We start from the raw sequence: 26,890 nt of genomic DNA on the forward strand, positions 1-26,890 counted from the left end.
GTAGAATGTGTCCTGAAACTTGAAACACCAGGATTCTATTCCTGCTTCTGCCATTAGGAGCTATTTGACCTCAAGTCTGTCCTAGAATCTCCCTGGAACTATCTCATATGAAGGATTTGAATAAGGTATTGTTTAAGGTTTGTTACATATCTAATATTGTACGATTCTGTGATATCTTATTGGCTCCACATTTGTGAAGTGTATACTTTGATTTAACTGACATGTCTATTTTCTTTCCCAGTTTCCTTAAAACTATTTGAAATGCTTTTAGCAATTGACCAGCCAGGGTAAGAGATGCAGCCTTCAGCTGTAAAGTAGAAACAATTACCTGGGTCTGCAAGGAAACAAGTCCGTGGCCTTGACTTTGTTAGTATCCCATCTCCATCCACAGAGCTGTGGATCTAGGACTGTTTCATGGCATGTTAAGTGAATAAAGATAAGCTCTGGAGGCATCATTACTCATACTATTAACAGACAATTGTGTGCATTTTTTTTATTTTGCAGATGACAGACTAGAAATCTGAAAAGATAAATAACTGTACAAGGTCTTCCAAGTTGCCACTCATCTGTATAATGTTCATTTTCCAGGGAGGCTGGGGAAGTTAATAATGGAACAGCTTACTCTCTGCTGCCACTCAGAGATACTTGAATTTCTCAAAGGGAAGATAAAAATACAAGAATAACATATTTTTGACCTATTTCTTCCTTTGCAATCTGAGGGCCTTCGTTTCCATGTTAATTTTCCCCTTTTGATATTAAATAGAGCTCTTTTAGGCTGACAACTATATATTTTAGCCCAGTAAATATTAAACAAATTATTGATAAATGTTCCTACAAGAAATAGTTAGATGATGTGGAACTAGCTATTTCTTCTAGAATCAAGACCATAGAATAGCTAAAATCACCGTCATAGGACTGAATGTAAAAATTTAAGTTGCTGACTACAGTAAGTATAAATTAAGATAATATCACAACACAGGGGCTAACTTTAATTTCACTATTATTTCAAAACCTATTCTGTAAAGACACTAATTTTCACCTTTCTCTTTTTTTTTTTTTAGTCATGGACTCCTGCCCTGTAGGTCCTTCTGTGAGGCTGCAAAAGAAGGCTGTGAATCAGTCCTGGGGATGGTGAATTACTCCTGGCCGGATTTCCTCAGATGCTCCCAGTTTAGAAACCAAACTGAAAGCAGCAATGTCAGCAGAATTTGCTTCTCACCTCAGCAGGAAAACGGAAAGCAATGTAGGTGTCTGTGTTTCATTTCATTTTTAGAAGATTTTATTTGAGTATGCCATTTATACAGGAATGGATATAAATAATAAGTGTACAGTCTGATAAATTTTAACCAAGTGACAAGATCCATGTAACCAGAACCCAGATCAAGGAATAGAATATTAACAACATCCCCAGAAATGCCTTCAAGCCCGCTGCCTGTCATATCTCACCCTTCCAAAAGAAACCTCTATCCTTACTTCTATCACCTTAGTTTTGCTTACTTCTGAACTTCATATAAATTGAATCATACAATATGTAACTTTTTACAACCTGTCTTCGTTTGCTCAGCATTATGTTCAAGAAATTAATTACATCTTCATATTGTGGTTCATTCATTCTCATTGTTATACAGCATTCTAATATATGATTGAACCAAAATATATTTTTCCATTTCACTGTTGATGGACATTTGCATTGTATCCAATTTTCAGCTATTACAGTGATGCTATTACTATTCTTGTGCATGTCTTTTTTTTTTTTTCTGGAGACAGAGACTTGCTCTGCCACCCAGGCTGGAGTGCAGTGGCATGATCTCAGCTCACTGCAACCTCTGCCTTTCGGGTTCAAGCACTTCTCCGGCCTCAGCCTCCCGAGTAGCTGGGATTATAGGTGCACGCCATCATGCCTGGCTAACTTTTGTATTTTTAGTAGAGACACGGTTTCGCCATGTTGGCCAGGCTGGTCTTGAACTCCTTATCTCATGATCCACCCACCTTGGCCTCCCAAAGTGTTTGGATTACAGACATGAGTCACCGTTCCCAGCCTCTTGTGCCTGTCTTTAATTGAATATGGTTATATTTATTCAACAAAAAAGTTTTCTAAAGTGGTTGTACCAATTTATGCTCTTACCAGCTCCTTATGAAAGTTGTAGTTGCTCCAAATCCTTCCCAATCTTTAGCATTGTCAGTCTTTTTCATTTTAACAATTTTGATGGGAGTATTGTGAAATGTCCATCCAAATATTTTGCCTATTTTTTGATGGTCTGTCTTTTTGTCTTCAGTTTATAGTTTTGTATGAATTCTGGATACAAGTCATCTGTTGGATATATGTATTGCAAAGATCTCATGCCCTATGGCTTGCCTTTCTACTCTTATTAGCATCTATGATGGAATAGAAGGTCTTAATTTTAATGGGTCCATAATATCAATCTTTTCTTTTGTGTTTTTTTTTTCTGTGTCTTAAGAAATCTTTGCTCACCCCCAAACATAGAAGTTTTTCTCCTATGTTTCTTCTAGAATCTTTATTGTTTTGACATTCAGTTTTACATCTACTATAATTCTGGAATTATTTTTTGTGCATGGTGAAAGGTAAAAGATAGGAATTAATTTTTTTCTATGTGTATATTCAATTGACCCACCACCATTTAATTATTTAGAAGACAATTTTCCCCTCTGCACTGTAATATCACTGCTGCTATCAATCAAGTGAATGATTACATGTATATCTATTTTTGAACCCTCTAATTGACAGAATAGAATTAAGACAATACCACACTATCTGGATTACTATAGTTTTATAGCATCTTTATATTGAATATTATATGTCCTCTATCTTTGTTCTTCTTAAAGATTGACTATTTTTGGCCCTTTGCATTTAATGTAAATTTTAAAATCACTATGTAATTTCCACAAATGCTGTTTTTGTTTTTGTTTTGTTTTTAAATTGGGACTGCATTAAATATATAGATCAAATTCAGGAAAATTTCTTTACAACAGTCAGTCTTCCAACCATAACAATTATATACTATGGTAATATTTAAGTAGGTATTTTCAATGAGGCATTTCAAAATTTCTCTCAATTACGTGTTATAGGTTTAACCATAGAGATCTTGCACATCTTCAGATTTATTTGTGGTATCTGGTATTTTTGATGTTATTGTAAATTATATATTTTTAAAACATTTCCTTTATTTTCTGTTTTTATGTATCCAAGAAATTTGATAAATCACTCAACAATTTTTATAATTTGTCTGTAAATTCATTTGAATTTTCTAAGTACACAATCATGTCATCTAAAATAATGACAATTTATTTCCTCCTTTTCAGTCATTCTGCTTTCTGTTTCTTCTATGTCGGAAAGAAGGTTTTCAATATTTCACCTTTAATTCTGATGTTTGGTGAAGGGTTTTTAGGATACTCTTGGTCAGATTAAGGAAGCTCTTTCTATTTGTAGTTTGCTAAGACTTTTTTAAAAATCCTGAATGGGTTTTGAATTTTATTATTTTTTTCTATATCTATTAAGATGATGTATTATTTTTTCATATTATGCTAGTTACCTTTTAGAAATGCCAGCTTTACTGAGATCATTCACATACTATAAAATTCATCTGTTTAAAGTATATTATTAAGTGGTTTAGTATACACACAGAATTGTACAACCATCATAATCATCTATAATAATTTCAGAATGTTTTTATCACCCTAGAAAGAAACCTACACGCATTAGCAGTAAATTGCCATCCCTCTCCTCAGCCCCTGGTAAACACTAATTAACTTTCTGTTTCTATAAACATGACTATTTTGGACATCTAATATGAATTAAATCATACAATATGGGACTCTTGTGACTGACTTCTTTCACATAGCAAAATATTTTCAGGGTTCATATATGCTGTAGCATGTTTTATTAGTACTTCATTCATTTTTATTGTCAATTGATACTCCATTGTAGGAATATACCACATTAAAAATCCATACATTAATTGAGGAATATTTGGACTGTTTTCACTTTTGGACTGTTATGAATAATGCTATCTGTATAATATTTGCGTATAAGATTTTGTGTTTTTGTGTGGACATACTGTTTTAATTCTCTCAGCTATATACCTAGGAGTAGAATTGCTGTGACTAGTATTAACTCTATGTTTAACATTTTGAGGAAATGCCATTCCTACAAACAATGTATGAGGGCTCCAGTGTTTCCACATTTTCACCACACTTGTCTTTTTTGTTTATAGCTGTCCTAGTTGATGTGAAGTGGTATCCCATTGTGGTTTTGATTTGCAGTTTGCTAATGACTAATTATGTTGAGCAACATGTCATGTGCTTGTTAGTGTTAGCCATTTGTATGCCTTATATTGAGAAATATCTATTCAAATACTTTGCCCATTTTAAAATTAGGTTGCCTCTTTAAATTGTTGAATTGTCAGGTTCTTTATATATTCTGGATGCAAGTGTGCCTTTTAAGCTATGTAATCTTCAAATATCTTCCTACATTCTTCGGGGGCTGTTTTCATTTTAACAACAGTTTTTAACTTTGAGGAAGTCCAGTTTATCTGTCTTTTCTTTTGTTGCGTATGCTTCTAGTGTATGTATTTTAAAAATTGGCCAATACAAGGTGACTAATTATTTATTCCTTTGTTTTCTTTTAAGATTTTAATAGATTTAGCTCTTATATTTAAGTCATTGATCCATTTTAAATTAACTTTTCTGTATGTTGTGAAGTAGGAGTCCAACTTCTTTCATTTGTGTATGGAAATTCAGTTGTCCTAGTATGTATTGTTGAAGAGCTATTCTTTCCCACTGAATGGACTTGGAGCCCCTTGTTAAAAAACAATTGGCCATAGATGTATGGGTTTATTTCTGGACTTTCAATTATTTTTATTGATCTATCTATCTTTCTTGATTACCACAGTTTGCAATACATTTTGAAATTATGAAGGTGCATACTTTAACTTTTTAAGGATTACTTTAGCTATCCTGGGTCCCTTGCCTTTCTGTATAAATTTTAGGATTAACTTGTCAATTCCTGAAAAAAATTCAGCTATAATTTTGATAAAGATTACATATGTAAATATACCATTCAGTCTTTGCTAAAAGAGCTGGAATGGCTATACTAATATTTGATCGAATAGATTTTAAAACAAAATTGTTACCAGAAAAGAGTAGGGATTTTTTAATGATAAAGGGTCAATTCATCAGGAAAACATAACACAGAGCCAGAAATACTTAAATCTGACAGAACTGAAGGAAAAATAGACAATTCAACCATAATATTCCACTGTCAATAATGAGTAGAACTAGGTAGAAGATTAAAAGAGAAATACAAGACTTATAAAGCATGATAAACCAATGAGATCTAATAGACATCTGTAGTACACTCCACCCAGCAATAGAAAATATGTGTAAACACATAGGCACCTAAAAATTTCCATTTTTGAGCTTACAACCTATTTGTGTTTCTGAATATAAAGTATGCCTTTTACACACAGTATATAATTGAATCTCATATTTTTATCTATGAGACAAATCTCTGCCTTTTGATTGTAGTGTTTAATTCATTTACACTTAATGTAATTATAAGTATTTGCATATGCCGTTTTGAAATTTGTTTTCTCTATGACTTTTGTATTTCTTGATCCTTCATTACTGACTTTTTTTGTGTTAGATATATTGGGGTGTGCCATTTTAAATTTCTTGTTGCTTGGCTATTTTTTTTAGTTATCCTTATTGGTTGTGCTGGAACTTAAAATTAACGTCTTAAGTTATAACAGTCTAGTTCAGATGAATCCCAACCGAATTTCAACAATATCTACACTTTGCTTCTGTATAGCTTTGTTTCTTCTTCCTTCTTTGTACCATTATGTATACAAATTACATCTTTATATAATATAATCTCAACATAGGTTTATTGATTATGATTATAAATTATTGATTTATGCAGTTGTTTTTAAGAATCAGATAGGATAATAAAAGATTTATAGAAAAAATACATTTCTTTTATCTTACTTTTACCTATTTAATTACCTCTACCATTACCTTTTATTTCTTCATATGGATTCAAGTTGCTGTATACTGTCCTTTTATTTTATCCCAAAGGACTTCCTTTAGTACTTCTTACAGGGTGGTTCTGTTAATAGCAAATTCTCTCCACTTTTGTTTATCTGGGAATATCTTAATTTGTCTTTCATTTTGAAAGGATATTTTGCTGTACATAGAATTTCTGTTTGACAGTCTTTTATTTTCAGCACTTTGAATATGTTATCCCACTTCCTTTTGGACTCCTCAGTTTGGATGAGAAGTCAGATGTTAACCTTTCTGAAGCTCCATTTTATCTGATGAGTTGCTTATCTCCCAGTGTTTTCAAAATTTTCTGTGTCTGATTTTTGATAGATTAATTACAATGTGTCTAAGTGTAGATCCTTTAGAGTTTATTTGAATTTTTGTACTTCTTGGTTATGCAGATGAATGTTTTTCTCCAAATTTGAGAAGTTTTCAGCTATTATATCTTCAAACATTCTTTCTGACTCATTCTTTTATCTCTTTCTGGGACTCCCATTATGAGTATGTTGGTACATCCTCCAAGTCATTAAGGACCTTTTAATTTTTCTTCTTTTTTTTCTTTCTGTTCCTTAGACTAGATAATCTCAGCTTACTTATCTTAAAGTTTGCAGATTTTCTCTTCTGCCTGATCAAGTCTGCTGTTAAGTCTTTCTAGTAAATTTTTAATTTCAGTTATTATATATTTTACTGCATAATTTCTAATATTTTAAAATAATCTATATATCTTTATTAATGTTTTGTATTTTTTGAGCCATTGCTCTTATACTTCCCTTTAGTTCTCTAGAAATGTGTTCCTTAGTTCTTTGAATGAGTTAAAATAACTGATTTAAAAGTCTGTCCAGTAAATTCAATGTCTGAGCTTCCTCAGGAACAGTTTTTGTTGACTGTTTTTTACTCCTGTATATGGGCATATGTTCCAGTCTCTTTGGACATCTTGTAATTTTTTGTTGAAAGTTGGACATTTAAAATAATATAATGTTCAACTCTGCAAGTTGAATTCTTCCCCCCAACATTTGTTGCTGTTTCTGTTTCTTGTTGCTTTAATTATTGTTATTTATTTGTTCAATGAGTTCCCTGAAACAAATTATGTTAAGTTTGTTCTTTGTCATGTCTGGCCACTGAAGTTTTTGCCCAGATAGCAGCCTAGTGGTCAACTAATGATTGGACAGAATTTCCTTAAATGCCTTTAACAGGTATATATCCTAGTCTTTGCCAAGGGATTCTGTGCATGTTAGGGTGCATAGTCAGTACTGTAGCAGAGTCGACACTATAGCAGAGTCAATGCTATAGCAGTCAATACTATAGCAGAGTTTACAGCTCTGCCTTATCCTTAAATTTCTGCTTGTACAGGGTCTCAATGTCTGCCACAGGTGAGATATTTGGGCCTTTCTGGGTCCTTCTTAGGTATATGCATAGTCCTGCACATTCATGGGATCTTCTAGATTCTCAGCAATGTATTAGAGCTTTTCAAATTTTCCTACAGGAATTCCCCATATTTTTCTTTTAATTTTTCTGGTTAGCTTCTTGTTTGCCCCGAGTGATATCCCCACCTCAGACAGTTACATTGTTAATCGATTATTAATATTTTTTTTTAGAAACACCCCGGGGAAAAGGCTTTTGCACTGAGTAAGCTCTTATTCAGGTCAAATAATCACATTTGCTCTGAGGTGAGTTTCCAGGGAGCTAACAGACAAGAAAAATAATGACAATTCTTTGGTAATGGGGCATTGTGGAGAGCTCCAAGCATGTTTTTCCCCTCTAGTGGCTGCTTGGCTCACAGCTGATGTAGTTGTGAGGTTATCTAGATCAATAACCATATCTTATCACCTGCTTTCTTAGACCATGCCTGACACTAGGTGCTAAAAGTTGAGTTTTCTGGAAATAGTAACTGAGATGGAGTTTGGTGTACAGAGTATTTATTAAGCTTCAGCCTTTGTGTTAAGGGAGGGAGAGAAAGCAGAACTGGGCAGAAGGAGTTGAAATATGATCCAGACCCACCAAAGCCTCAGCTAAATCCTTGGGGAGTTCTGGAATGTATTAAGCCTACAAGAGTTATCTCATGTTGATCCAAAATAGTCGAGTCTATGTGTCTCCTCCTCAGTCATTGGATGTGGTCCTTTCTGGGAAGAGTGTGCCACTGAGTGAGGCAGATCTCTTCAGTGTTCCACAGCTGAGGCAAAACCCGAAGGATCTGACAGCTAAAGGCGGTGGGCCAGCAAATGTAGCAATAGATTCTTGAAGGGTAGACATATATGGCCAGATCGTATATGTGATATGGGCCAGACACATATATGATCACACGTATGTGCCACATATATGATCACTAGGCACATATGGGGCCAGATAGCCTTAATTTAATCAGACACTAAGCTGATTTTGCCTCATTGTTATAAGGCTCCGTCTACCTCTGGTTTTTCTCCATTCTGAGAGTGTGGTTCTCCAGTAGTCTCAACTGAGAAACTGGGAGGCTTACTATATTCCCTTCCTCCTTGGGTAGTTCCAAATTTTATTTTATTTTCTGCTCAGAGCAGTATAATTTCTGTAATTTCCATTCTACTTTTCCGAAGTTTTCTGCTTAGTTCTTTCGGCTCCTGCCCTCTGTGGCAAATGCCTTGCAAGGCAACCCTCCCAAGTGATAGATCTGCTTCTCTATGTCTCCCCTTTCACTGCTTACCTGGCCCCTTAGTATCTGGCTGCTTCAGCAACACCAAACTCTAATTTTTGTCTCTTCACCTTTGTGGAATTGCCAAAAGTTCTGCTGGCTTATCTTCTGTTTGCAGTGGTCACATGTGTAGCACCATGCCAAGAACTGGCAAGTTCCATGAAGGACAAGGCATGCACAGATTGTAGACTCTTAGGGCATGTTCTCACTTAGCTAAATGATGAGAATACATAGACACATAGAGGGGAACAACTGATACTGGGGTCTACCAGAAGGTGGAGGGTAGGAGGAGAAAAAGGATCAGGAAAAATAATTAATGGGTACTAGGCTTAATAAGTGAGTGATCTGTACAACAAACCCCCATGACACGAGTTTACCTATATAACAAACTTGCAGATGTACTTTTGAACTTAAAATAAAACTTTAAAAAAGAATGTAGACTCTTTGTTCTACAGTTATCTTCTCTCTGGGACCTTGGCCACTCACATCTTAATTATCTCATCAGCTCTCAGATGCCTTCAAACAGATGTTTCTTGTGTTTTATCTGGCTTTTCTAGTTGTACTTGACAGGGGCATTGATCTGCTGCAAGTTACTACATCATGGCCAGAAATGGAAGTTTGTTTTCTTTTTCACACATTGTTTAGTAGAGGTCTGCTGCTAACTTAGGATTCCCTCCAAAAGATAGTATATAGCTAAAAGCCATTAGAAGGCTGAGGGAGTAAAACTGAAAGAGAAGTCCTTTAAGTCTTTTCTGTTTTAACTGCATTTTCTCCTGTTTTATAAGAATGCTTACAGTCTTCATTAGTGGTCATTTGGAAAATGTAACCCATTGATACAGGATTTAAGAATTCATAGAGAAAACTTGAAAATAAAAAAATCATCAGTGTTATGTAACACTGTTGCTCAAAACATCAGTTCTTGAAAATCAAAATAACATTATTAGTATCCTTTTTTTTTTTTTTTTTAAGATGGAGTCTCTGTCGCCCAGGCTGGAGTGCAGTGACGCGATCTCTGCTCACTGCAAGCTTCGCCTCCCGGGTTCACGCCATTCTCAGGAGAATGTCTCAGCCTCCGGAGTAGCTGGGACTACAGGTGCCCACCACCACTTCCGGCTAATTTTTTGTATTTTTAGTAGAGACGTGGTTTCACTGTGTTAGCCAGGATGGTCTTGATCTCCTGACCTCGTGATCCGCCCACCTCGGCCTTCCAAAGTGCTGGGATTACAGGCGTGAGCCACCATGCCCAGCCCATTATTAGTATTTTTTAATAACAAACTAAAATGCCACTTAAAACATTGGCTCTCTAATATCAGAGGATATTGCAAATATTCTAACCTTGGAAAAGATTGATGATCTTGGAAAAAATCTTAGAAAGATTGATGAAACATTTATATTTAAAAATGTATGTTTAAAGAGAACAGAAATTTCCGAAGTACACTCATCTGAGATCCTCTACTTGTCAGATAATCTTTTTAGAATTCTTGGTTGTAATATTTTTTTCATGTAGAGATAATTCTCCAAAAATGCATCTGATAATTGGTGTTTGATGTAATATTTACCTAGAATTTAAAATAAGTATTCTGTCTCTTGCTTTATGGGTAAACAGGATGCTAGACATATTCATAGTTTGCGTGCTATAGAGAAAGTTACTGCCAGCTACAATCTTTGTATATGCATAAGAATGTAATTTCTTGTATACACAGACATAGTTACTAAAAAGTGTAAGAATATATTGTATGCCAACCAGAAAAGTGTTTATTATATAATACAGTCTTAATCATATAAGGGATTATGCTATAGAGCCACTTTATAAATACAACTAATGTAGTTTTTCTTTCATTTTTTCATTCAATATTGATTGAGCACTTTTTCTTTTCTGCGTATCATTCCAGGTACTCTGAAAAAGTAAAAGTAATTATGATGACCATAATTTTAATCTATATCTGTTTAACGCATTGGTTCTTAACTAGGGGTGATTTTGCAGCCCCCATTTGGGAACATTTGGCAATGTCTGTAGACATTTTTGGTTGTCACAACTGTGAGAACAGGGGGAGTTGCTACTAACACCTAGTAGGTAGAGGCAAGATATGCTGCCAAACATCCTACAATGCACATGCAGGACAGCCTCCCACAACAAAAAATTACGTGGCCTAAAATGTTAGGAGTGCTGCTTTTGAGAAACCGTGGTCTAGGGCTATATGTTTTGCAAAGTACTTTCTAACAGCAATAATAATAATAATAGTTTAACATACTTCCTACCTTTAAGGAGTGTTAAACCTAATCTGTGATACCCACGTGTAAGAAACAGAATGTTAAAAGAGCATTAATAACTACATGTAAACATGCTGTGATACAGAAAGTATAAAAGGACACAGGTTAAATGTCAATGGAATAGAGTGAAGTCAATTACATAAATGAATCCTGAATATTTTAAAAGAGAAAGGCTCCTACTTAGCAAAGAGGACGGAAGAAGGTGTTCTGGTGGAGATGTTCGGCACTGTGGACTTGCGTTGGGTGTCAGGTTCCTAATTAGCCGATGAAATGAATGGTGACTAAAAGTTGACTCTTGTCTCAATCGTCTTCTTCCAACTTGTGAAATCATTTGCCCAAGGAAATAGTAATTCCCTCCCTTTATATTATGTACCCCATTCTCCTTTCTGAAGTGCTTTCACAGCTGTTAGTTCAATTTGCTTTCAGAGTAAATCTCCAAGGTATTATCATCTTTATTTTATAAATTAAGAAACTGAGGTTCAGGAGGTCATTCCCAGCTTATTTTAAATCCAGTCCCCCAGGCTCCATCCTCCCCCAAATAGTCCACCATCCTGGGACCATCTTGCGATTTGATTATTAATCCTTATTAATACCCGCCGCTACAGCCCCCTTCTCACAAGAGCTCTCACGTGTCTTTCCAGAGTGAATCAAGCCAAAACCCACAACTTGTAACAGCTGCTTTTCCCAATGCTTAGCTCTGTAAATTCGATTCATCTTCTCTTAATATCCTTTAAGTCAGTCATAACTCCTAAGGTATTTTGTTCCCATATAGAAGGACACACAGTTGTCTTATCCTTTCTATCTTATGTTGATGCTAGGTCTTGTAAAGTAAATAGTGTGCTAAAGTGATAATGCTGTGGGAACTGTTCGTCAGAGGTTTTAAAATAAACATTTGTGTGTTTCCATAGTTGAGATGTGAGAACTCAGGGGGCTAAAGTTCAGGACCTATCAATCATGCTGAGCTTTCTGACTAATCCTTTACCTAGTCTGTAATCATATATGGAAAGTTGATTTTAAATTGTATTTCTGTGGGCCTGACGAGATCTCTCTGCCATGAAAGAACTTCAGTTATTTATTCATTCATTTTCCTCTTCCTTTTCATAGCACCTTATTTGCTCTGCCTAGCTCCGGTTGCTGCTAGCAACCATTTCAGTGCACAAGCAGCAAAGTGATAGTTTCAGGATCCTGGTAAAATACACAGTCCGAATTTCTCCTATTGAATTGTGGGTTTATTTGGAAGAAATAATTTAATACTATTTCTTTGAGGTACTTACATCAATATTTTGCTAGAGATAGATGAGGTACTTATATGGATATTTTGCAAATAGCATCGTGAAGGCGCTGAGCATGTCTCTCATGCCCTTTAAACCTCTATTGCTCCAACTTTACAATAGAAATAATAATACCTAAGTGGTAGAATTGTGTTATGGGCTAAATGGGATAATGTATTTGAGATAACTTTATTTGAGAGAAGCCACATGCCCTGTGCAAATGTAAGTCCTTCAATTCAACAGACATGTAGTAAGTATATTCTATGTACCAGGCAGTTTACCAGGAACTGGAGAAGGCATGAAGACAGGCATATTTTTAAAGAGTTCATAGGCCAGTGGAGAGATGGACATGGGATGCACAGACACAGACCTGAGACAAGGAGTTGAGCCATGGTACATTTGGGAGAGACGTGAGACAGTGGTGGGGTGGGGGTCACGGGAGTGGGAAGGGAAACAGGCCAATAAAGAGTAGATTACTGGCCAGGCGCGGTGGCTTACACCTGTAATCCCAGCACTTTGGGAGGCCAAGGAGGGTGGATCACTTGAGGTTAAGAGTTCGGAGACCAGCCTGGCCAACATAGTGAAACCGCGTCTCTACTAAAAATATAAAAAAGCCGGGCGTGGTGGCGTGTGCCTGTAATCCCAGGCCCTCAAGAGGCTGAGGCAGGAGAATCGCTTGAGCCTGGGAGGCGGAGGTTGCAGTGAGCTGAGGTCGTGCCACTGCACTCCAGCCTGGGAGATGGAGCAAAACTCCATCTCAAAAAAAAAAAAAAAAAAAAAAAAAGAGTAGATTACTAAACCAGCTACCATAGTGGGCAACTGGAGCAATCCCATGGGAAAATCTGGGAACTAGTGTAAAACATATGGTTTAGAATTAGTCTACTAGAGGGGTGAGGGAGCTGGGGTATGCACTTCCTTTAGTCTTTGAAACTGACAGTATCTGTTACAGCCCATAAGGACAATGTCCTATAGGAGAAGAGATGTGGGGTTGTGAAGAAGGGAGTATAAACTTGGCTGCCCCCTGCAATGGAAGACTTTTGTCTCTGTTGGTTTCTTCTTCATTCGTAGCACTCTTTGCCTTTGGTTTCTAGCACATTTCTATTCTGATCCGCCTGTCACTGCCCTGGCCACCCTCTAGTCTCCTTCCTTTTTCTACTGGCCCCTTAAATGTTGATATTCCACAGGATACTATTTTCAACCTTCTTTTCTCAACATCTTATATATTTTCTCTGGGAAATCTCATATTTGCTTATAGCCACATATGCACTGATGATTCTTAAATCTATCTATCATCCCCAATTTTATTCCACTTCCCTAAGCTTCAAACCTCCATTCCACTGTCCTTGCTTACACCTCTCAAGAAAAACTCCTTTGTCCCCACATCTCCAAGGGTCTCTACCTGTGTGGCTATATCCCATAGTAGTTCTCAGTAGTTTTTGACCTCCAACAACATTTGCTAATTTTTTTTTCTTTTTTTTTTTTGAGATGGAGTCTTGCTCTGTCACCTAGGCTGGAGTGCAGTGGTGCAATCTTGGCTCACTGCAACCTCCGCCTCCTGGGTTCAAGCAATTCTTCTGCCTCAGCCTCCCAAGTAGCTGAGACTACAGGTGTGCACCACCACACCCAGCTAATTTTTGTATTATTGGTAGAGATGGGGTTTCACCATGTTGGCCAGGCTAGTCTCGAACTCCTGACCTTGTGATCCACCTGTCTCAGCCTCCCAAAGTACTGGGTTTACAGGCGTGAGCCACCGTGCCTGGCCAGCATTTGCTACATTTAATCACTCCCTCCTACCTGATAAACTCTTCACCTGACTTCCAATTGGGTTTTCCTCTGTCTTTGGCCACTTATTCTAGTCTCCTTTGTGTTTTCTCCTCATTTCTCTCACCTGTAGACACTGGAGTGCCTCAGGCCTTGGATCTCTCTCCTTTTGGTGATCTAATTCAGGCTCATGGCTTTAAATACCACTGGTACACTGACAACTACAAATGCGGATCTCTAGCCCACATCCCTCCTCTGACCTCTGGACCTGCATGCATATGTATGCTTGCAGCATGCAGACACACACAAACACACACACACACACACACACAGACACACACACACAAATTTGCCTTCTATTTGTTTCTATTTGAGTTTCTAAAAGGCATGTCAAACGAAACAGATACAAAACCAATCTGATATTGCCCATGCACTTTCTCTTCTCCCAGCTTTTCCCTCCTTAGTCAATAACAATGTAGTTCTTTCAGTTGTTCTAGTTAAAAACTTGGGGTCATCCTTGACTCTTCTTTTTCTCTTTCACGCCATACCTGATTTGTCTGCAAATTTTAGTGGTTCAACTGTCAAAATGTATGCGTGATCCAACCAGTGCTCACTATCTCCACAACCACCGGGCCCAGCTCACTTGGATTTGTGCCTGGATTATCCTTCCAGCCTCATTATTGGCTTCCTTGCTGCCTCCCTCTGCCCCTTTGGGCTATTACTGCCTCTTCCTTGATACCTCCCTATGCACACAGCAGAGAAAGGGATCTTTTAAACTTTCACATCTATTCTCTCTAAGTTTCCTAAGGCTTTCCCTCTCACTCAGTATAAAAACCCTTGGTCTTTACAACTGTCAGAACTTCATCAGTATTGCTGCATTGCATAACTGCGGGAGAATACCAGTCATATAGAAAGCAATGTGAATAGTAAAACGGGAGAGTTCCCTGATTCCCCTCTCAGCACATGCAACAGGGGTGTCTCCTGTGTGGTCACCTGCAGCTCAAACCCCTAGGGAGAGCATGCAGATGGGCAGGTGCAGAGGCCTGCAAGAGTGCTTTTGGGCTCCAGCCCCACCGCAGGGTCTGGGGGTGGGTGTCTGTGGCTCCTGAAGCCCAAGTAGGCAAGCTCTTTTTTTTTTTTTTTTGAGATGGAGTCTCGCTCTGTCGCCCAGGCTGGAGTGCAGTGGCACAATCTCAGTTCACTGCAACCTCTGCCTTCCGGGTTCACGTGATTCTCCTGCCTCAGCCTCCCGAGTAGCTGGGACTACAGGCAGCCGCCACCACGCCCGGCTAATTTTTGTATTTTTAGTAGAGATGGGGTTTCACCATATTGGACAGGCTGGTCTCGAACTCCTGACCTCGTGATCCGCCTGCCTCAGCCTCCCAAAGGGCTGGGATTACAGGCGTGAGCCACCACGCCCGGCCTGCAAGCTCTTTTAAATTTGCCTTCTGCAGACAGCTTGTGTGTTAATCAACTCAATGGACCCTCTGCCTTATCGCAAGGGCAGGGAGCCAGTGTGACAGCCTTCTGTACCCCAAGTTCTTGCCCAGTGTACCGGAAGAATTAGATCACACGTGAGCTCCAAGGATGAGTGCAAGGTTTTATTGAGTGGTGGAGGTGGCTCTCAGCGAGGTGGATGGGGAGCCGGAAGCAGGGGAATGGAGTGGGAAGGTGGTCTTTCCCTGGAGCCGGAGCACCCAGCGGCCAGACTTCTCTGCTGAACTCCCCTCTGTGGCCGAACCTCTCTCTTCTCTCTTTCTCTGCCAAGTTGTTCCGTTTTCGCTGGTGTGCTGGTTCCGATATTCAGCCTCTCGGTGTGTGTGCGCGCTAAGGTCTTGGGTTTATATGAGGGCAGGATGAGGGGTGTGGTGGGCCAAAAGGCAACTTTTTGGGTGTGAAAACAGAAATGCCTGTCCCTTAAGCTGTGGGTCTTCCAGCTTAAGGGTGGGGCCTTTGTTGGGGAACCGCCCTCTTCTACCCAGCATTTCCGCCTCCCGTCTGTATCATTTGTGCCTCCTAGAGTTGTGCAACATAGACATCCCACTCTACATTATCTGGCCCTGATTGCGTCTCTGACTTTTCTCCTAATGTTTTTGTTTTTGCTCTCTAGGCTGTAGCTACTCTGTTCCATCTGCCTGCGACGTTCTTGCCCCAGATATCTCCCCTCAGTTCTTTTAATCAGCTGTCAGAAACTGTCTGTAGGGCTGTTACATAGAACATGCTAGGGAGAGTGGTCAAAAATGAGATGAAGAAGAGAAGCTATGTAAGGAACAGCTGTCATTATTGTTGTTATTTGGGTAGTGATAGAGCTAAGGATATGCCAGAATTCTTATGAAGAAACTTCATGATCAACTTTTCTGGTATTTAACATTTCATTTTGCTGTAACTTGAAGCTTTAAAAATACTTTTAAGTCCCTAACAACTTCTTTTGATCTGTGACCACGAGAAATGCTCATCCTGTGGATTTCCACTGTTTTTCTGGGAGAATTACAGGCTTGTTTTGACTTTGCTATGCCACATACCCAGGATAAAGAAGCAGTGCCAGATAAAATCGATTTCTTGTTGAGCCTAAATACTACCTGTTCTCTACGGGCTCCGTAATTCTTGTTTATAGATCATTTGAGATTAGGTTTCTATTCTCTGCCAAATATTGCTTTGCTTGAAGTGGCACAGTGGTTCCTAAAACAGAAATAAAGAGGTTTTCTTTCCTCATCTGCATTCATTCTTCTCACTATCTTGCCAAGCTAGCTGCTTGGCTTACAGGTTGATAGCTCGGAAGCTCAAGGTCATAGGTTGATCCTTGGGCTTCTTACAGAATATTATTTTGTTCAGTGGCTGGAGACCAAGACCATTTTCATTTTGTCAATATTATGCCTCTGAATCAGAAATCAGAATCACATTTCAGAATCACAATCAGAAATCCACATTTGTGGTCTTACAGATTACAGTAGAATATGGAAATTTTTAGCAACAAGTCAAAAGTCTGATATTATTTAATATGTATGATCATAAGTGCACATCCCTGAGTCTATTTTGGTCAATAATCAGTTCTGATTACTCTAACAAGAATGCTGCTCATTTGCAATTCAAAACATCATCTATTTTAATTCTGTATTCAGCTTTGTACGCCCCATCATGGTCAATTTAATCATAGCCGATAGATCTTTACAGAACCAGGTAAATGAAAAACAAAATGCTGTTTTTTTTTCTTTCACATAGCAGAAATATTAGCTTAGTTCTAAGTTTCATATTTGTTTCCCAAAATTCCTGGGAAAGGATACTATCTATGTCTTTTAGGTGAACATTATTCTTTAAGCTTAATCAGTTCTTTTTGATATTCTCAACAGTAATGTGGCAGTTATCTAGTAATTCAGACATCCTACAGTTTGAACTCTAAACTCTGGGCCACCCACTGAAAATAATGCATGATTCAGAATCATCACATGAATATCTATGAATCTCTTTTGAAATTGTGACTTCATTCTGCTAAATAGCATTGTGAGCTTCATAACTGCAATTCCATTGAGCTCAGCAATTGGGAAGTAATTTGAAGTCTCCATTCTCACCTGCTTTATCCATATGTTTATTTTGTGTCTGAAACCCTGCACACATTTAAACAAAAAGTTAAGTTCTTATCGAGGAGGCAGTGCAACATAGTGTTTTAGATATGTGGTCTTCCAAATATTTTTGCTGTGTACCCTCAAAGGATTTTGACAAAGTACACAGCCCTTGTACAATTTTAAATTAATATCTACAAAATTTTAACTGTGAATGTAAATAGTGTCAGATAATAGAATTAAAAGACTATTATAATAATTGACATATAACTATTTTAAATGTGTCTAGTGAAACCTAAATCCCATAGTGCCTTGACATTCACCAAACATTAAAAAATTATAAGCTCCTCTTGTAACATTCAGCAAATTTTACTTTGCTCCTTTTTCTCTCTGAAGTCATTTCTATTTCCTTTCACCTACAGAATTTCATTACAGTGTAATATCTTTTTAATGCTTAGATTATTTTTATCCCCCTACCATGCATCTCTAGAACAAAACTGTGCATAAAATGGAAATTATTACTTTAAAAAACTTTCCTTCAGTCATAAGACTCTGTCAACAGTTTATTTTCTGATTAATTTATCAAAAAGTTGTACTTTCAATCTATTATAAATGTTTATAAATAATTACTAACCTTAAATGTGACACATATTAGAATTCCATATCTTGATGTATTAGATGCAGTTTATTTTCTTTGAACACTGGTTTGTGTAGACTGTATCAGAGTTTGGCATCAATTGTGTTCCTACTTTTTTCTTCTAGATGGTAGTGCTTTGAAAACTTATTCATATGATTAAACACATGGGCATAGAAAGAGTTTTATTGAATAATGGCATTCAATTATTTGAGAAGCTTCCCACTGTACTGTCAAAAAGCAAATAGTAATGATTTATCATTAAAATTATTTGTAATGATTTATCATTAAAATTATTTGTAATGATTAGATGACAACTTGATTAGATTCTCCTTCCATTTTTGAAAGCACAGACTTGGAAAGCACCTTACTTGCAAATGAATTTGTTACCCAGTCAGTAAAGCCATTCATGGTCTCTACTTCTGAGAATATTGCCAGGATTTATCAAATATCTGTTTATTACTCTTTCCCTTTGAGGCACTTTGTTTAGCTCTATATATTCAGAAAAATTTATAAAAAATGGAAATATTGGTTAATTTCAATTAATTTTTTCTAATACAATATTTTAATAAAATGCTTTTTATATTATTACATGCTTTAAATATGTATTTATCAAAACTTGGAGCTGTCAGTTTTGTTCATCCAGTTTATGTAAAATTTATCTAACTGGTAATGCCAGTCTTCAATGTCAAACTTATTCATCAAATCAGAGTTACTTTCTGAAAGAAATAGGCTGACTTTAGTTTTTATGTTTAAATTTCCATACAATGAAATTCACTGTATGTGTGTGTATATATCGTTCTGAGTTTTAACACATGCATAGATATTTGTAACCACTACAAAATTAGATTACTGAACAGTTCTATCATCCTACATATATCATCTTCGTCTTGTCCTTTATGGCCAAAACCACACTCCAAACCTCTGGAAACTGCTGATCTGTTCTCCACATCTCTGGTTTGGCTTTTCTAGAATGTCATACATGGAATCATACAGTATATTCCCTTTTGAAACCTGTTTCTTTCACTTAGGATAATGCCTTTAATATTCATCCATGTTGTTACATGTATCAGTGGTTATTTTTAATGCTTACTAGTATTCCATTGTATGGCTGTACCTCAATTTGTTTATTTGCTCATTGAAAGGAATTTGATTGTTTCCAGTTTTTTGGTAATTGTGAAAATTACTGCTATAAACATTCATTTACAGTTTTTATAGGCAAATTTCTCTAAGATGAATACCTAGATTGGTATCTGTCAACAGTTTTTCCAGAGTGGCTGTATCATTTTGCATACCCATCAGTAACAATGTATGCAACTTCCAGTTGCTTCACATCTTCACCAGTACTTGGTATTGTCAGATTGACTTTTGTTGCATCTCACTGTGGTTAAATTGGCCTAACGATGAATATCTTTTAATATGCTTACTTGCCATCAGAATATCACCTTTATGAAGTGTCTGTTCGTATCTTTTGCTCATTTTATGGCAGGAGTGGGGGGTTGTTTGATTTCTTACTGTTGGGTTTTGAGAGTTCTTTATATATTCTGGGTACAAGTCTTTCGTTCAATATACGATTTGGGAATATTTTCCCACTCTCTGTACCTTGTCTTTTCATTCTCTTCACAGTGTCTTTCACAGAACAAATGATTTTATTTACCAATTTTTTAATGCAACATACTTTTGTATCATATAAGAACTATTTACTTATCTCAACTGCATAAAGATTTTCCTTCATAATTTCTCCCAAGACTTTTTCAGTTTTCATTTTATATGACCTGCATTGAGTTACTTTTTGCCTAAGGTATAAGGTATAGGTCAAGTGGTATTTTTTTCCTTTTCCAAATGGATGTCCATTTGTTCCAGACACATTTGTTAAAAGGCCTATATTTCTCCTATTAAATTGCTTTTGCACCTCCATCAAAAATTAATTGACCTTATTCTAGTGGGTCTATTTCTGGACTGTTCATTCTGTTTCATTAATTTATGTGCTCATTCCTTAACCAAACCACATTGTTTTGATTAGTATGGCTTGATATTAAGACTTAACAATTAATAGTATGAGTTTTTCCACTGTGTTATGTCTCAAAATTTATTTTTCAGTTGTAATTCTTTGCCTTTCTATGTAAGTGTTAGAATTAGCTTGTCTATGTCTACAAAAAAAAAAGTGTTCCAAAGATTTTGATTGGATTTGTATTAAAGCTGTGGATCAATTTGGGGAGACTTGGCATCTTAAACATATTAAGTCTTTCAAACCATGAACTTGGTTTATCATTTATTTAGGTCTTTCTTGATTCTTCTATTGGCATTTATAATTTGCTCATATAGGTCTTGCACATATTTTGTTAGATACTTTGAGAGCTATTGTAAAAGGTACTGATTTTAAAACATTGAGTTCCCATTGTTCATTGCTTGTTATGGTAAACATTGTTCTAAGATGGTTCCCAGGGTTCCAGTTCTGTGGTTCACTCACCCTGTATAATCCCCTCACCTCTGAATGTGGGGATGAACTGAATATGATGTTGCAGTCACTCCTATAATTAGATTATGTTATTTGGCACAGCTGACTTTAAGAAAGGTAGAATATCCTCAGTAGACCTAATCAGGTAATCCCATAAACTAAATCTCATTTTCTAGGAGTTTTTATTATGAAAGATGTTGAATTTTATCAAATGCTTTTTCTGTATGAGTTGGCATGATCACGTAGTTTTTCTTTAGCTTATTAATGTAGAGATTACATTTATTACTTTTTGACTGTTACATTAGCCTTGCATTCCTGAATAAATTCCAGTCAGTTGATTATTTTGATTTTATTTTCTTAGTTTATCTTATCTGGGTTCTGCTGAGATTCTTGAGTTCCAAAAAAATTCCAAAGATTTAGATTCTTGAGTCTAAATTTATATCTTTCGTTTGATTTAGAAAACTTCAGCCATTAAATTTTCAAACTTTTCTTCTGTACAAATCTCATTCTCCTTCCTTTCCTTCCTAGATTTTTAATGACATCAATATTGGACCTTTTGATAATATACAGCAGGTACCTGAAGTTATGTTCATTTTTTGAAAACTTTTCTCTCTTTTGTTCATATTAGATAATATCTATTAATTTAGCTATCAGTTCACTTACTCTGTCTTGTCATCTTCACTCTGCAATTTCAGTGTCTTTTAAAAATATTTTAGTTATTTTATTTTTCAGTTCTGAGCTTACATAGCTGCTATTTCTTTACTGATAACTTCTATCCTTCATTCACTTCAAATTTGTTGACCCTTACTTCATGGAGTATGGTTATTACAGCTGCTTTAAAGTAAGTCTTTGTTGAATAATTTCAACATCTAGGTCACTTCAGGGGTGGTGCCTATTAATTATCTTTTCACTTAGGGGTTGCTGAGAATGCCCTGCTTCTTCTTTTTTTTTTTTTTTTTTGAGCTGGAGTCTCACTCTGTCACCCAGGCTGGAGTGCTGTGGCGCGATCTCAGCTCATTGCAAGCTCCCTCTTCCAGGTTCATGCGGTTCTCCTGCCTCAGCCTCCCTAGTAGGTGGGACTACAGGCGCCCGCCACCATGCCCGGCTAATTTTTTGTATTTTTAGTAGAGACAGGGTTTCACTGTGTTAGCCAGGATGGTCTCGATTTCCTGACCTTGTGATCCACCCACCTCGGCCTCCCAAAGTGCTGGGATTACAGGCGTGAGCCACCGTGCCTGGCCTTGCCCTGCTTCTTTGTATGTTAATTAATTTTAACTTACATCCTGGGCATTTTGAAAATATTATGATATTCTGGGTCCTGTTAGAATTCTCTGGAAAATGCTAATTTTGTTTGTGTGTTTGTTTCTTTTCATAGTCAGTTGACCCAGTTAAGTTCCGGTCACAAGTCACATTATGCCTTCTAAGGGCTTTGTTTCCAATGTCAGTTCAGTTTTCAAAGCCTTTGTAGTGCTCTCTGGATCCTCCCCATGAGTGTATTTCCCAGGGATCAGTCTGATATCTGGGCCATGGATTACATTGTTGCTTACTTCTCAAAGCTTTTGGTATTCTATTTCAAATCATTTTCATGCATGGAGACCTGAGGGATAAACCCAGGCAGGACTTTATACATAGCTCTGTGGGATCTTTCATCTCAAGCTCCCTCTTCTCTGTGATCTCCCTGAAACTCTCTGACTTCCAGGGACCATTTGCCCTGGTCCTCTGTCAAAAAAGCTCTAGTTTTAGCCTTTTGCACTGTTGTAGCCAACTCTGGGGCAAATAGGCAACCTTGGCTGCTGCTGCCACTGTTGCATGAGTACAGCTTCCATGAGCACAGCTTCTAGGGCCCCCTCCAAGGGATGGTCAGGAGAGGAGATGTCTCAGGGGACTCCCCGTCCTTTGGTTTTGCGGGGCCCCTCCTGCTTATTCGTCTGACCAAGGAGAGAGTTTCTCTTGGTCAAGACTGCTGCACAGTTCCATGATTTTGTTGCATTCATTCTATGTTGGGAAATATGAGTAGAAAAAGAAAAACACCAGAAAGCTCACCTCCTTATTACTCTTTCTTTAAGTTTTTATTTCCCTTCCTAGTCCGCTTACTGGTCTTTACTATTTGGATACCACAGACAATTGCTTTGTGTATTCTGTCCACAACTTTTAGTTACAATCACAGGGGGAGGTAAGGTGGGACATTTTTACTCCATTTTAACTGGACCTAGAATCTTAGAATCCCACGTTTCACTTCAAATTTTAAGATACGTATTTCGGTAGACAGATGGACAGACAAAATAAAATAAGTTTGCTGCCTGAAATGAGCCTCTGGTCCTCTGCTTTTGGGGTTTATTTGTGCTCTTTTAACTTTGTCCTTCAAAGATTTTCCTTCAGGAACAATATCTTCTCTGACAACATTTGGAGAATGAGGAGGCAGGATAGCAAAATGGAAGATATTTTAAATTGTCTATGTGTTTGGAACTCCAGATGTTTTATACCCAGGAGCATGTGCCATAGCAGGTTTGAAAGGTTTAAAAAGTGCCTTTCTTTTGTCAGATGAAAAAAAGGAACATTGCGAAAAGGGCGGTAAGAAAGGAAATACTTAATGACGTTATCCTGCATGTGCCCTCAGATAGGCAATGATAGAAAAGAGGGAATTTAAGGGTGTGGAAATTGATTCCTTTAAAACTATCTCTGCCTGTAATATACCCTTGGAAAGCCCTTGTATATCTCTAAGGAAACACCTTCCACAGTTAGAAGATGGCTGTTGTAGGATTAAGCAGACCTGGCTATTATCCTGGTTCCACTTCTCCAGTGATAACTTATGTGTGAAAACAGGCAAACATTGGATGAAAATGGAACGTGAGTGATGGGAATACATGTACTCATATGCAAGTGATTGCATCAGTATGTGTGATGAATACTAAGCTCAGAAAAATGCTGGAATTGTGAAGATGGAATAGCTAAATGTTAGAAGCTGGTGGGGTCTGTGGAAATAGTGTTTGGATTAAAGATTTGTAGAATAAAAAATCAATTAATTTTAAGCCATGCTGCACTCTGGTGAATATGGTTAAGGTAGTAACAGAATAAAACAAACAAAATGAAGAAACGATGGCCAGACTTTGCAATTCAAATAATGGTGTTTTCCTAATAGTGTTTAATAATAACAGTGTTATCATAATAGTATGTATCTTGCTGAGCATTTATTATGTACTAAGTGCTGTGCTAAGCCCTTTAGATACATGTTTTTATTTACTCCTCCCAGCAGCACTGTGAGGATTATGGTTATTCTTCCTGTGATGAACTGCGTGTTTGCATCCCCCACCCACAAATTTACATGCTGAAACCGTAACCCCAAGAGGATGGTATTAGAAGGTGGAGACTTTGGGAGATAATTAGGTTTAGATGAGGTTATGGGCTGGGTGCAGTGGCTCACGCCTGTAATCCCAGCATTTTGGGAGGCCAAGGCGGGCAGATCACCTGAGGTCAGGAGTTCGAGACCAGCCTGGCCAACATGGCAAAACCCCATCTCTTCTAAAAATACAAAAATTAACTGGTGTGGTGACACACACCTATAATCACAGGTACTCGGGTGTCTGAGGCAGGAGAATCACTTGAACCCAGGAGGTGGAGGTTGCAGTGAGCTGAGATCGCACCATTGCACTCTAGCCTGGGTGACAGAGCAAGACTCCATCTCAAAAAAAAAAAAAAAAGAAAAAGAAAAAATGAGGTTATGGGGGTGGAGCCCCCATGATGGGATTAGAAGTACTCCTAGAAGAAGAGTAAGAGATAGAGCGCTCTTGTGTGCTCTCTCTCTCTCTCTCTGTCTGTACATGCATCAAGAGAGGCCATGTGAGGACTAAACCAGGAAGAGGGCCCTCACTAAGAATGCCACTGTGCACCCTGATCCTGGACTTCCACCTTCCAGAACTATGAAAAATAAATGTTTCTTGTTTAAGCCACCCAGTCTGTGGTAGTCTGTTTTAGCAGCCTGAATGGACTGAGGCACTTCCCATTTTATAGATGACAGAACTAATAGGGAGATTAAGTGATTTGCTCAAGATCATAGAGGTGGAACTTGACTGAGCTGTGATCTGAACCCCTTTGAATCTGGGCCTGTTAGTGTTTCAAAGACCTAGGACTTCACTGTCATAAACATAGTGTACACATCTTAAAAGGAGTAAAAAGGGTTTCTGTGTACATTTAGCTTAATAGCATTCAAAGTTGGAATCAAATGGTGGTTCTGTATGCAAAACTACTTATTTAAAAATCATCTCTTGCAGGCACTTAATAGCATAAATTAAAGGTAGACCTATAGCATTCAGCCCACGAAAGAAGGGATGAGTTCATCTCATACAAGAAGTAGATGTGTAGGGATAGCTCTATGTAGATGTATATAAAAATAGCACATGATTGCATATAAGAGCAAATACTATTCACTAACCTTATAATTTGTGATGGATAATCAATAGTTATCTGCATGTACCCCACTCTTTTTCCTGGGAATGTTCCTATTTTTCTTTTCATGGTTGGCAGTTTGAATAAATCTCAACACAGTACCAAAAAAAAGTGGTTATTTACTTTAGAACTGCGAATATTGACCTGGAGAAAAAGAAATTTAGAGGTTTGGTCTCAGTCATCTTGAACAAGATGTATGAAATATATGGCTTAATCTTGGCTAAGACTTTGCACTGAAAATAAGTCCACCTGTTGGATGACTTCTAATTGAAGAAAACATGTAGTGTTCAGATCTGCCCAGTACAGAATAAGTAGTGATAAAAATAAAAGAGCCTCAAAATATTTTTATTTCATGAAGTCTTTTATTTTGCAAGTCAAACACAGATGCAGGCATGAATGTACTTTCCTTTTATTTATTTGTAGCACATTTTATGCTATTTTTATGAAGCAAAGCAATGCAAGTTGATTTGACTATAGACTTGATACAAAGTAAAAGGCAGGCCACATACTTTCTAGCAAGAATGCACATCTGTCCTTTAGACCCCTATACTACTACAACCAATTCAAATAAAAACGTTTTAAATGAAAAGTGAGGCTAACCACTCAAAAGTCATGGGCAACATATGACAGGTTACTTCTGTCCACCAAATAGCATATAGAATATTTGAAAAAATTTTCTGAAAATGTTTTCTGAAATTGCCTAACATGCCCAGTGAGTGGCCCCACAGGATCTGACTTTTTACTCCATAGGATATTATGAAATATTATTCTTTTCAGTTGCTAAGCTGTTTCCAATTTTCTCAACGCACATTTCAGAAGACCCGTTGCTAAGTATAACTTGAATAGAGGGTTTTTACAGATTTTTACAAAGTCTGAAGACTGAAAAACTTCTTGTTTAGCTATGAAACTCAACAGCCAGAGGACTAACATTTGAACATTGTAACAAAACACATAATGTCTTGTTGTTCTGATAGAAAACAAAACTGCATCATATGGTTTAATATTCTTATTTAGAAGAAGAAATTATTAGAAACATTTAAGTAAAGGAGAATAATTTGTATGTTGTTCCTGTTTTGTGAGAATGCAGCTTAAAGCATCCAGTCCTTCATATAGCAGATGGTTATGGAGCGGTAACTATGCACTATTCATTTATATAACAAATATGTACAGAGTGCCTGCTATGTGCTGGGGATTGTTTTAGTCACTGGGGTTGAGGAACAAATAAGGCAAAATCCCTGTTCTCAAGGACTCACATATGGAGAATTTGGTGGTTCACTGGGAAGAGCAAAAGGTAGAAGGAAGGATGACCACCAGGTGGTTGGTTGGGAAAAGGTGAAACATGTTTGTCATACTACTTGCCAAAGTAGAGACCACAAGGAAAAGAAAAGTTTATGATAAAGAATAATTTGGAGATGTAAATTTCCTGGCATATCAGTTGGTTGTAGGTCCCTGAAATTCAGGAGAGAGGCTTGAGCTGCAGAGACAAGAGCTTGGGAGTTATTCATGTATGTGTTGGGCTAAAATCAAAGGAGTGAATGAGCTCATGGAGGGGACATGTGAAGTGCAAAGCAAAAAGTCAAGAAGAAAGAGGACAAATATCTCAGAATATTTAAAAGGGCAGGTTGCAAAAGCAGTTCTGATGACAACCGTCCTCCCTTGGGACCCATAGGAGTTGTGGGTAATGACTCAACAGACTCATCTTTTAACTACAACACGGACTAAGGAATAGACATCTTCTGCTTTAGTACTTTTCCTTCCTCGCTCATGTTTTTCCTC

The 26,890-nt window shown here is 37.3% G+C and overlaps 1 protein-coding gene across 3 annotated transcripts in view; it reads left to right on the top strand.

The window, feature by feature from the left end:
* Positions 1 to 26,890, top strand: part of CORIN (corin, serine peptidase) — a 251,514-nt gene that overhangs the window by 100,544 nt on the left and 124,080 nt on the right. For all 3 annotated transcript variants that reach the window (XM_001153181.7, XM_009447950.5, XM_063808926.1), the window contains one exon: positions 1,062 to 1,243. In XM_001153181.7, the coding sequence (XP_001153181.1) occupies positions 1,062 to 1,243 (182 nt within the window). The remainder of the gene's footprint in view (positions 1 to 1,061; positions 1,244 to 26,890) is intronic.

The sequence above is a fragment of the Pan troglodytes genome, chromosome 3 (genome assembly GCF_028858775.2).
Source record: "Pan troglodytes isolate AG18354 chromosome 3, NHGRI_mPanTro3-v2.0_pri, whole genome shotgun sequence".
NCBI classification, from domain to species: domain Eukaryota; kingdom Metazoa; phylum Chordata; class Mammalia; order Primates; family Hominidae; genus Pan; species Pan troglodytes.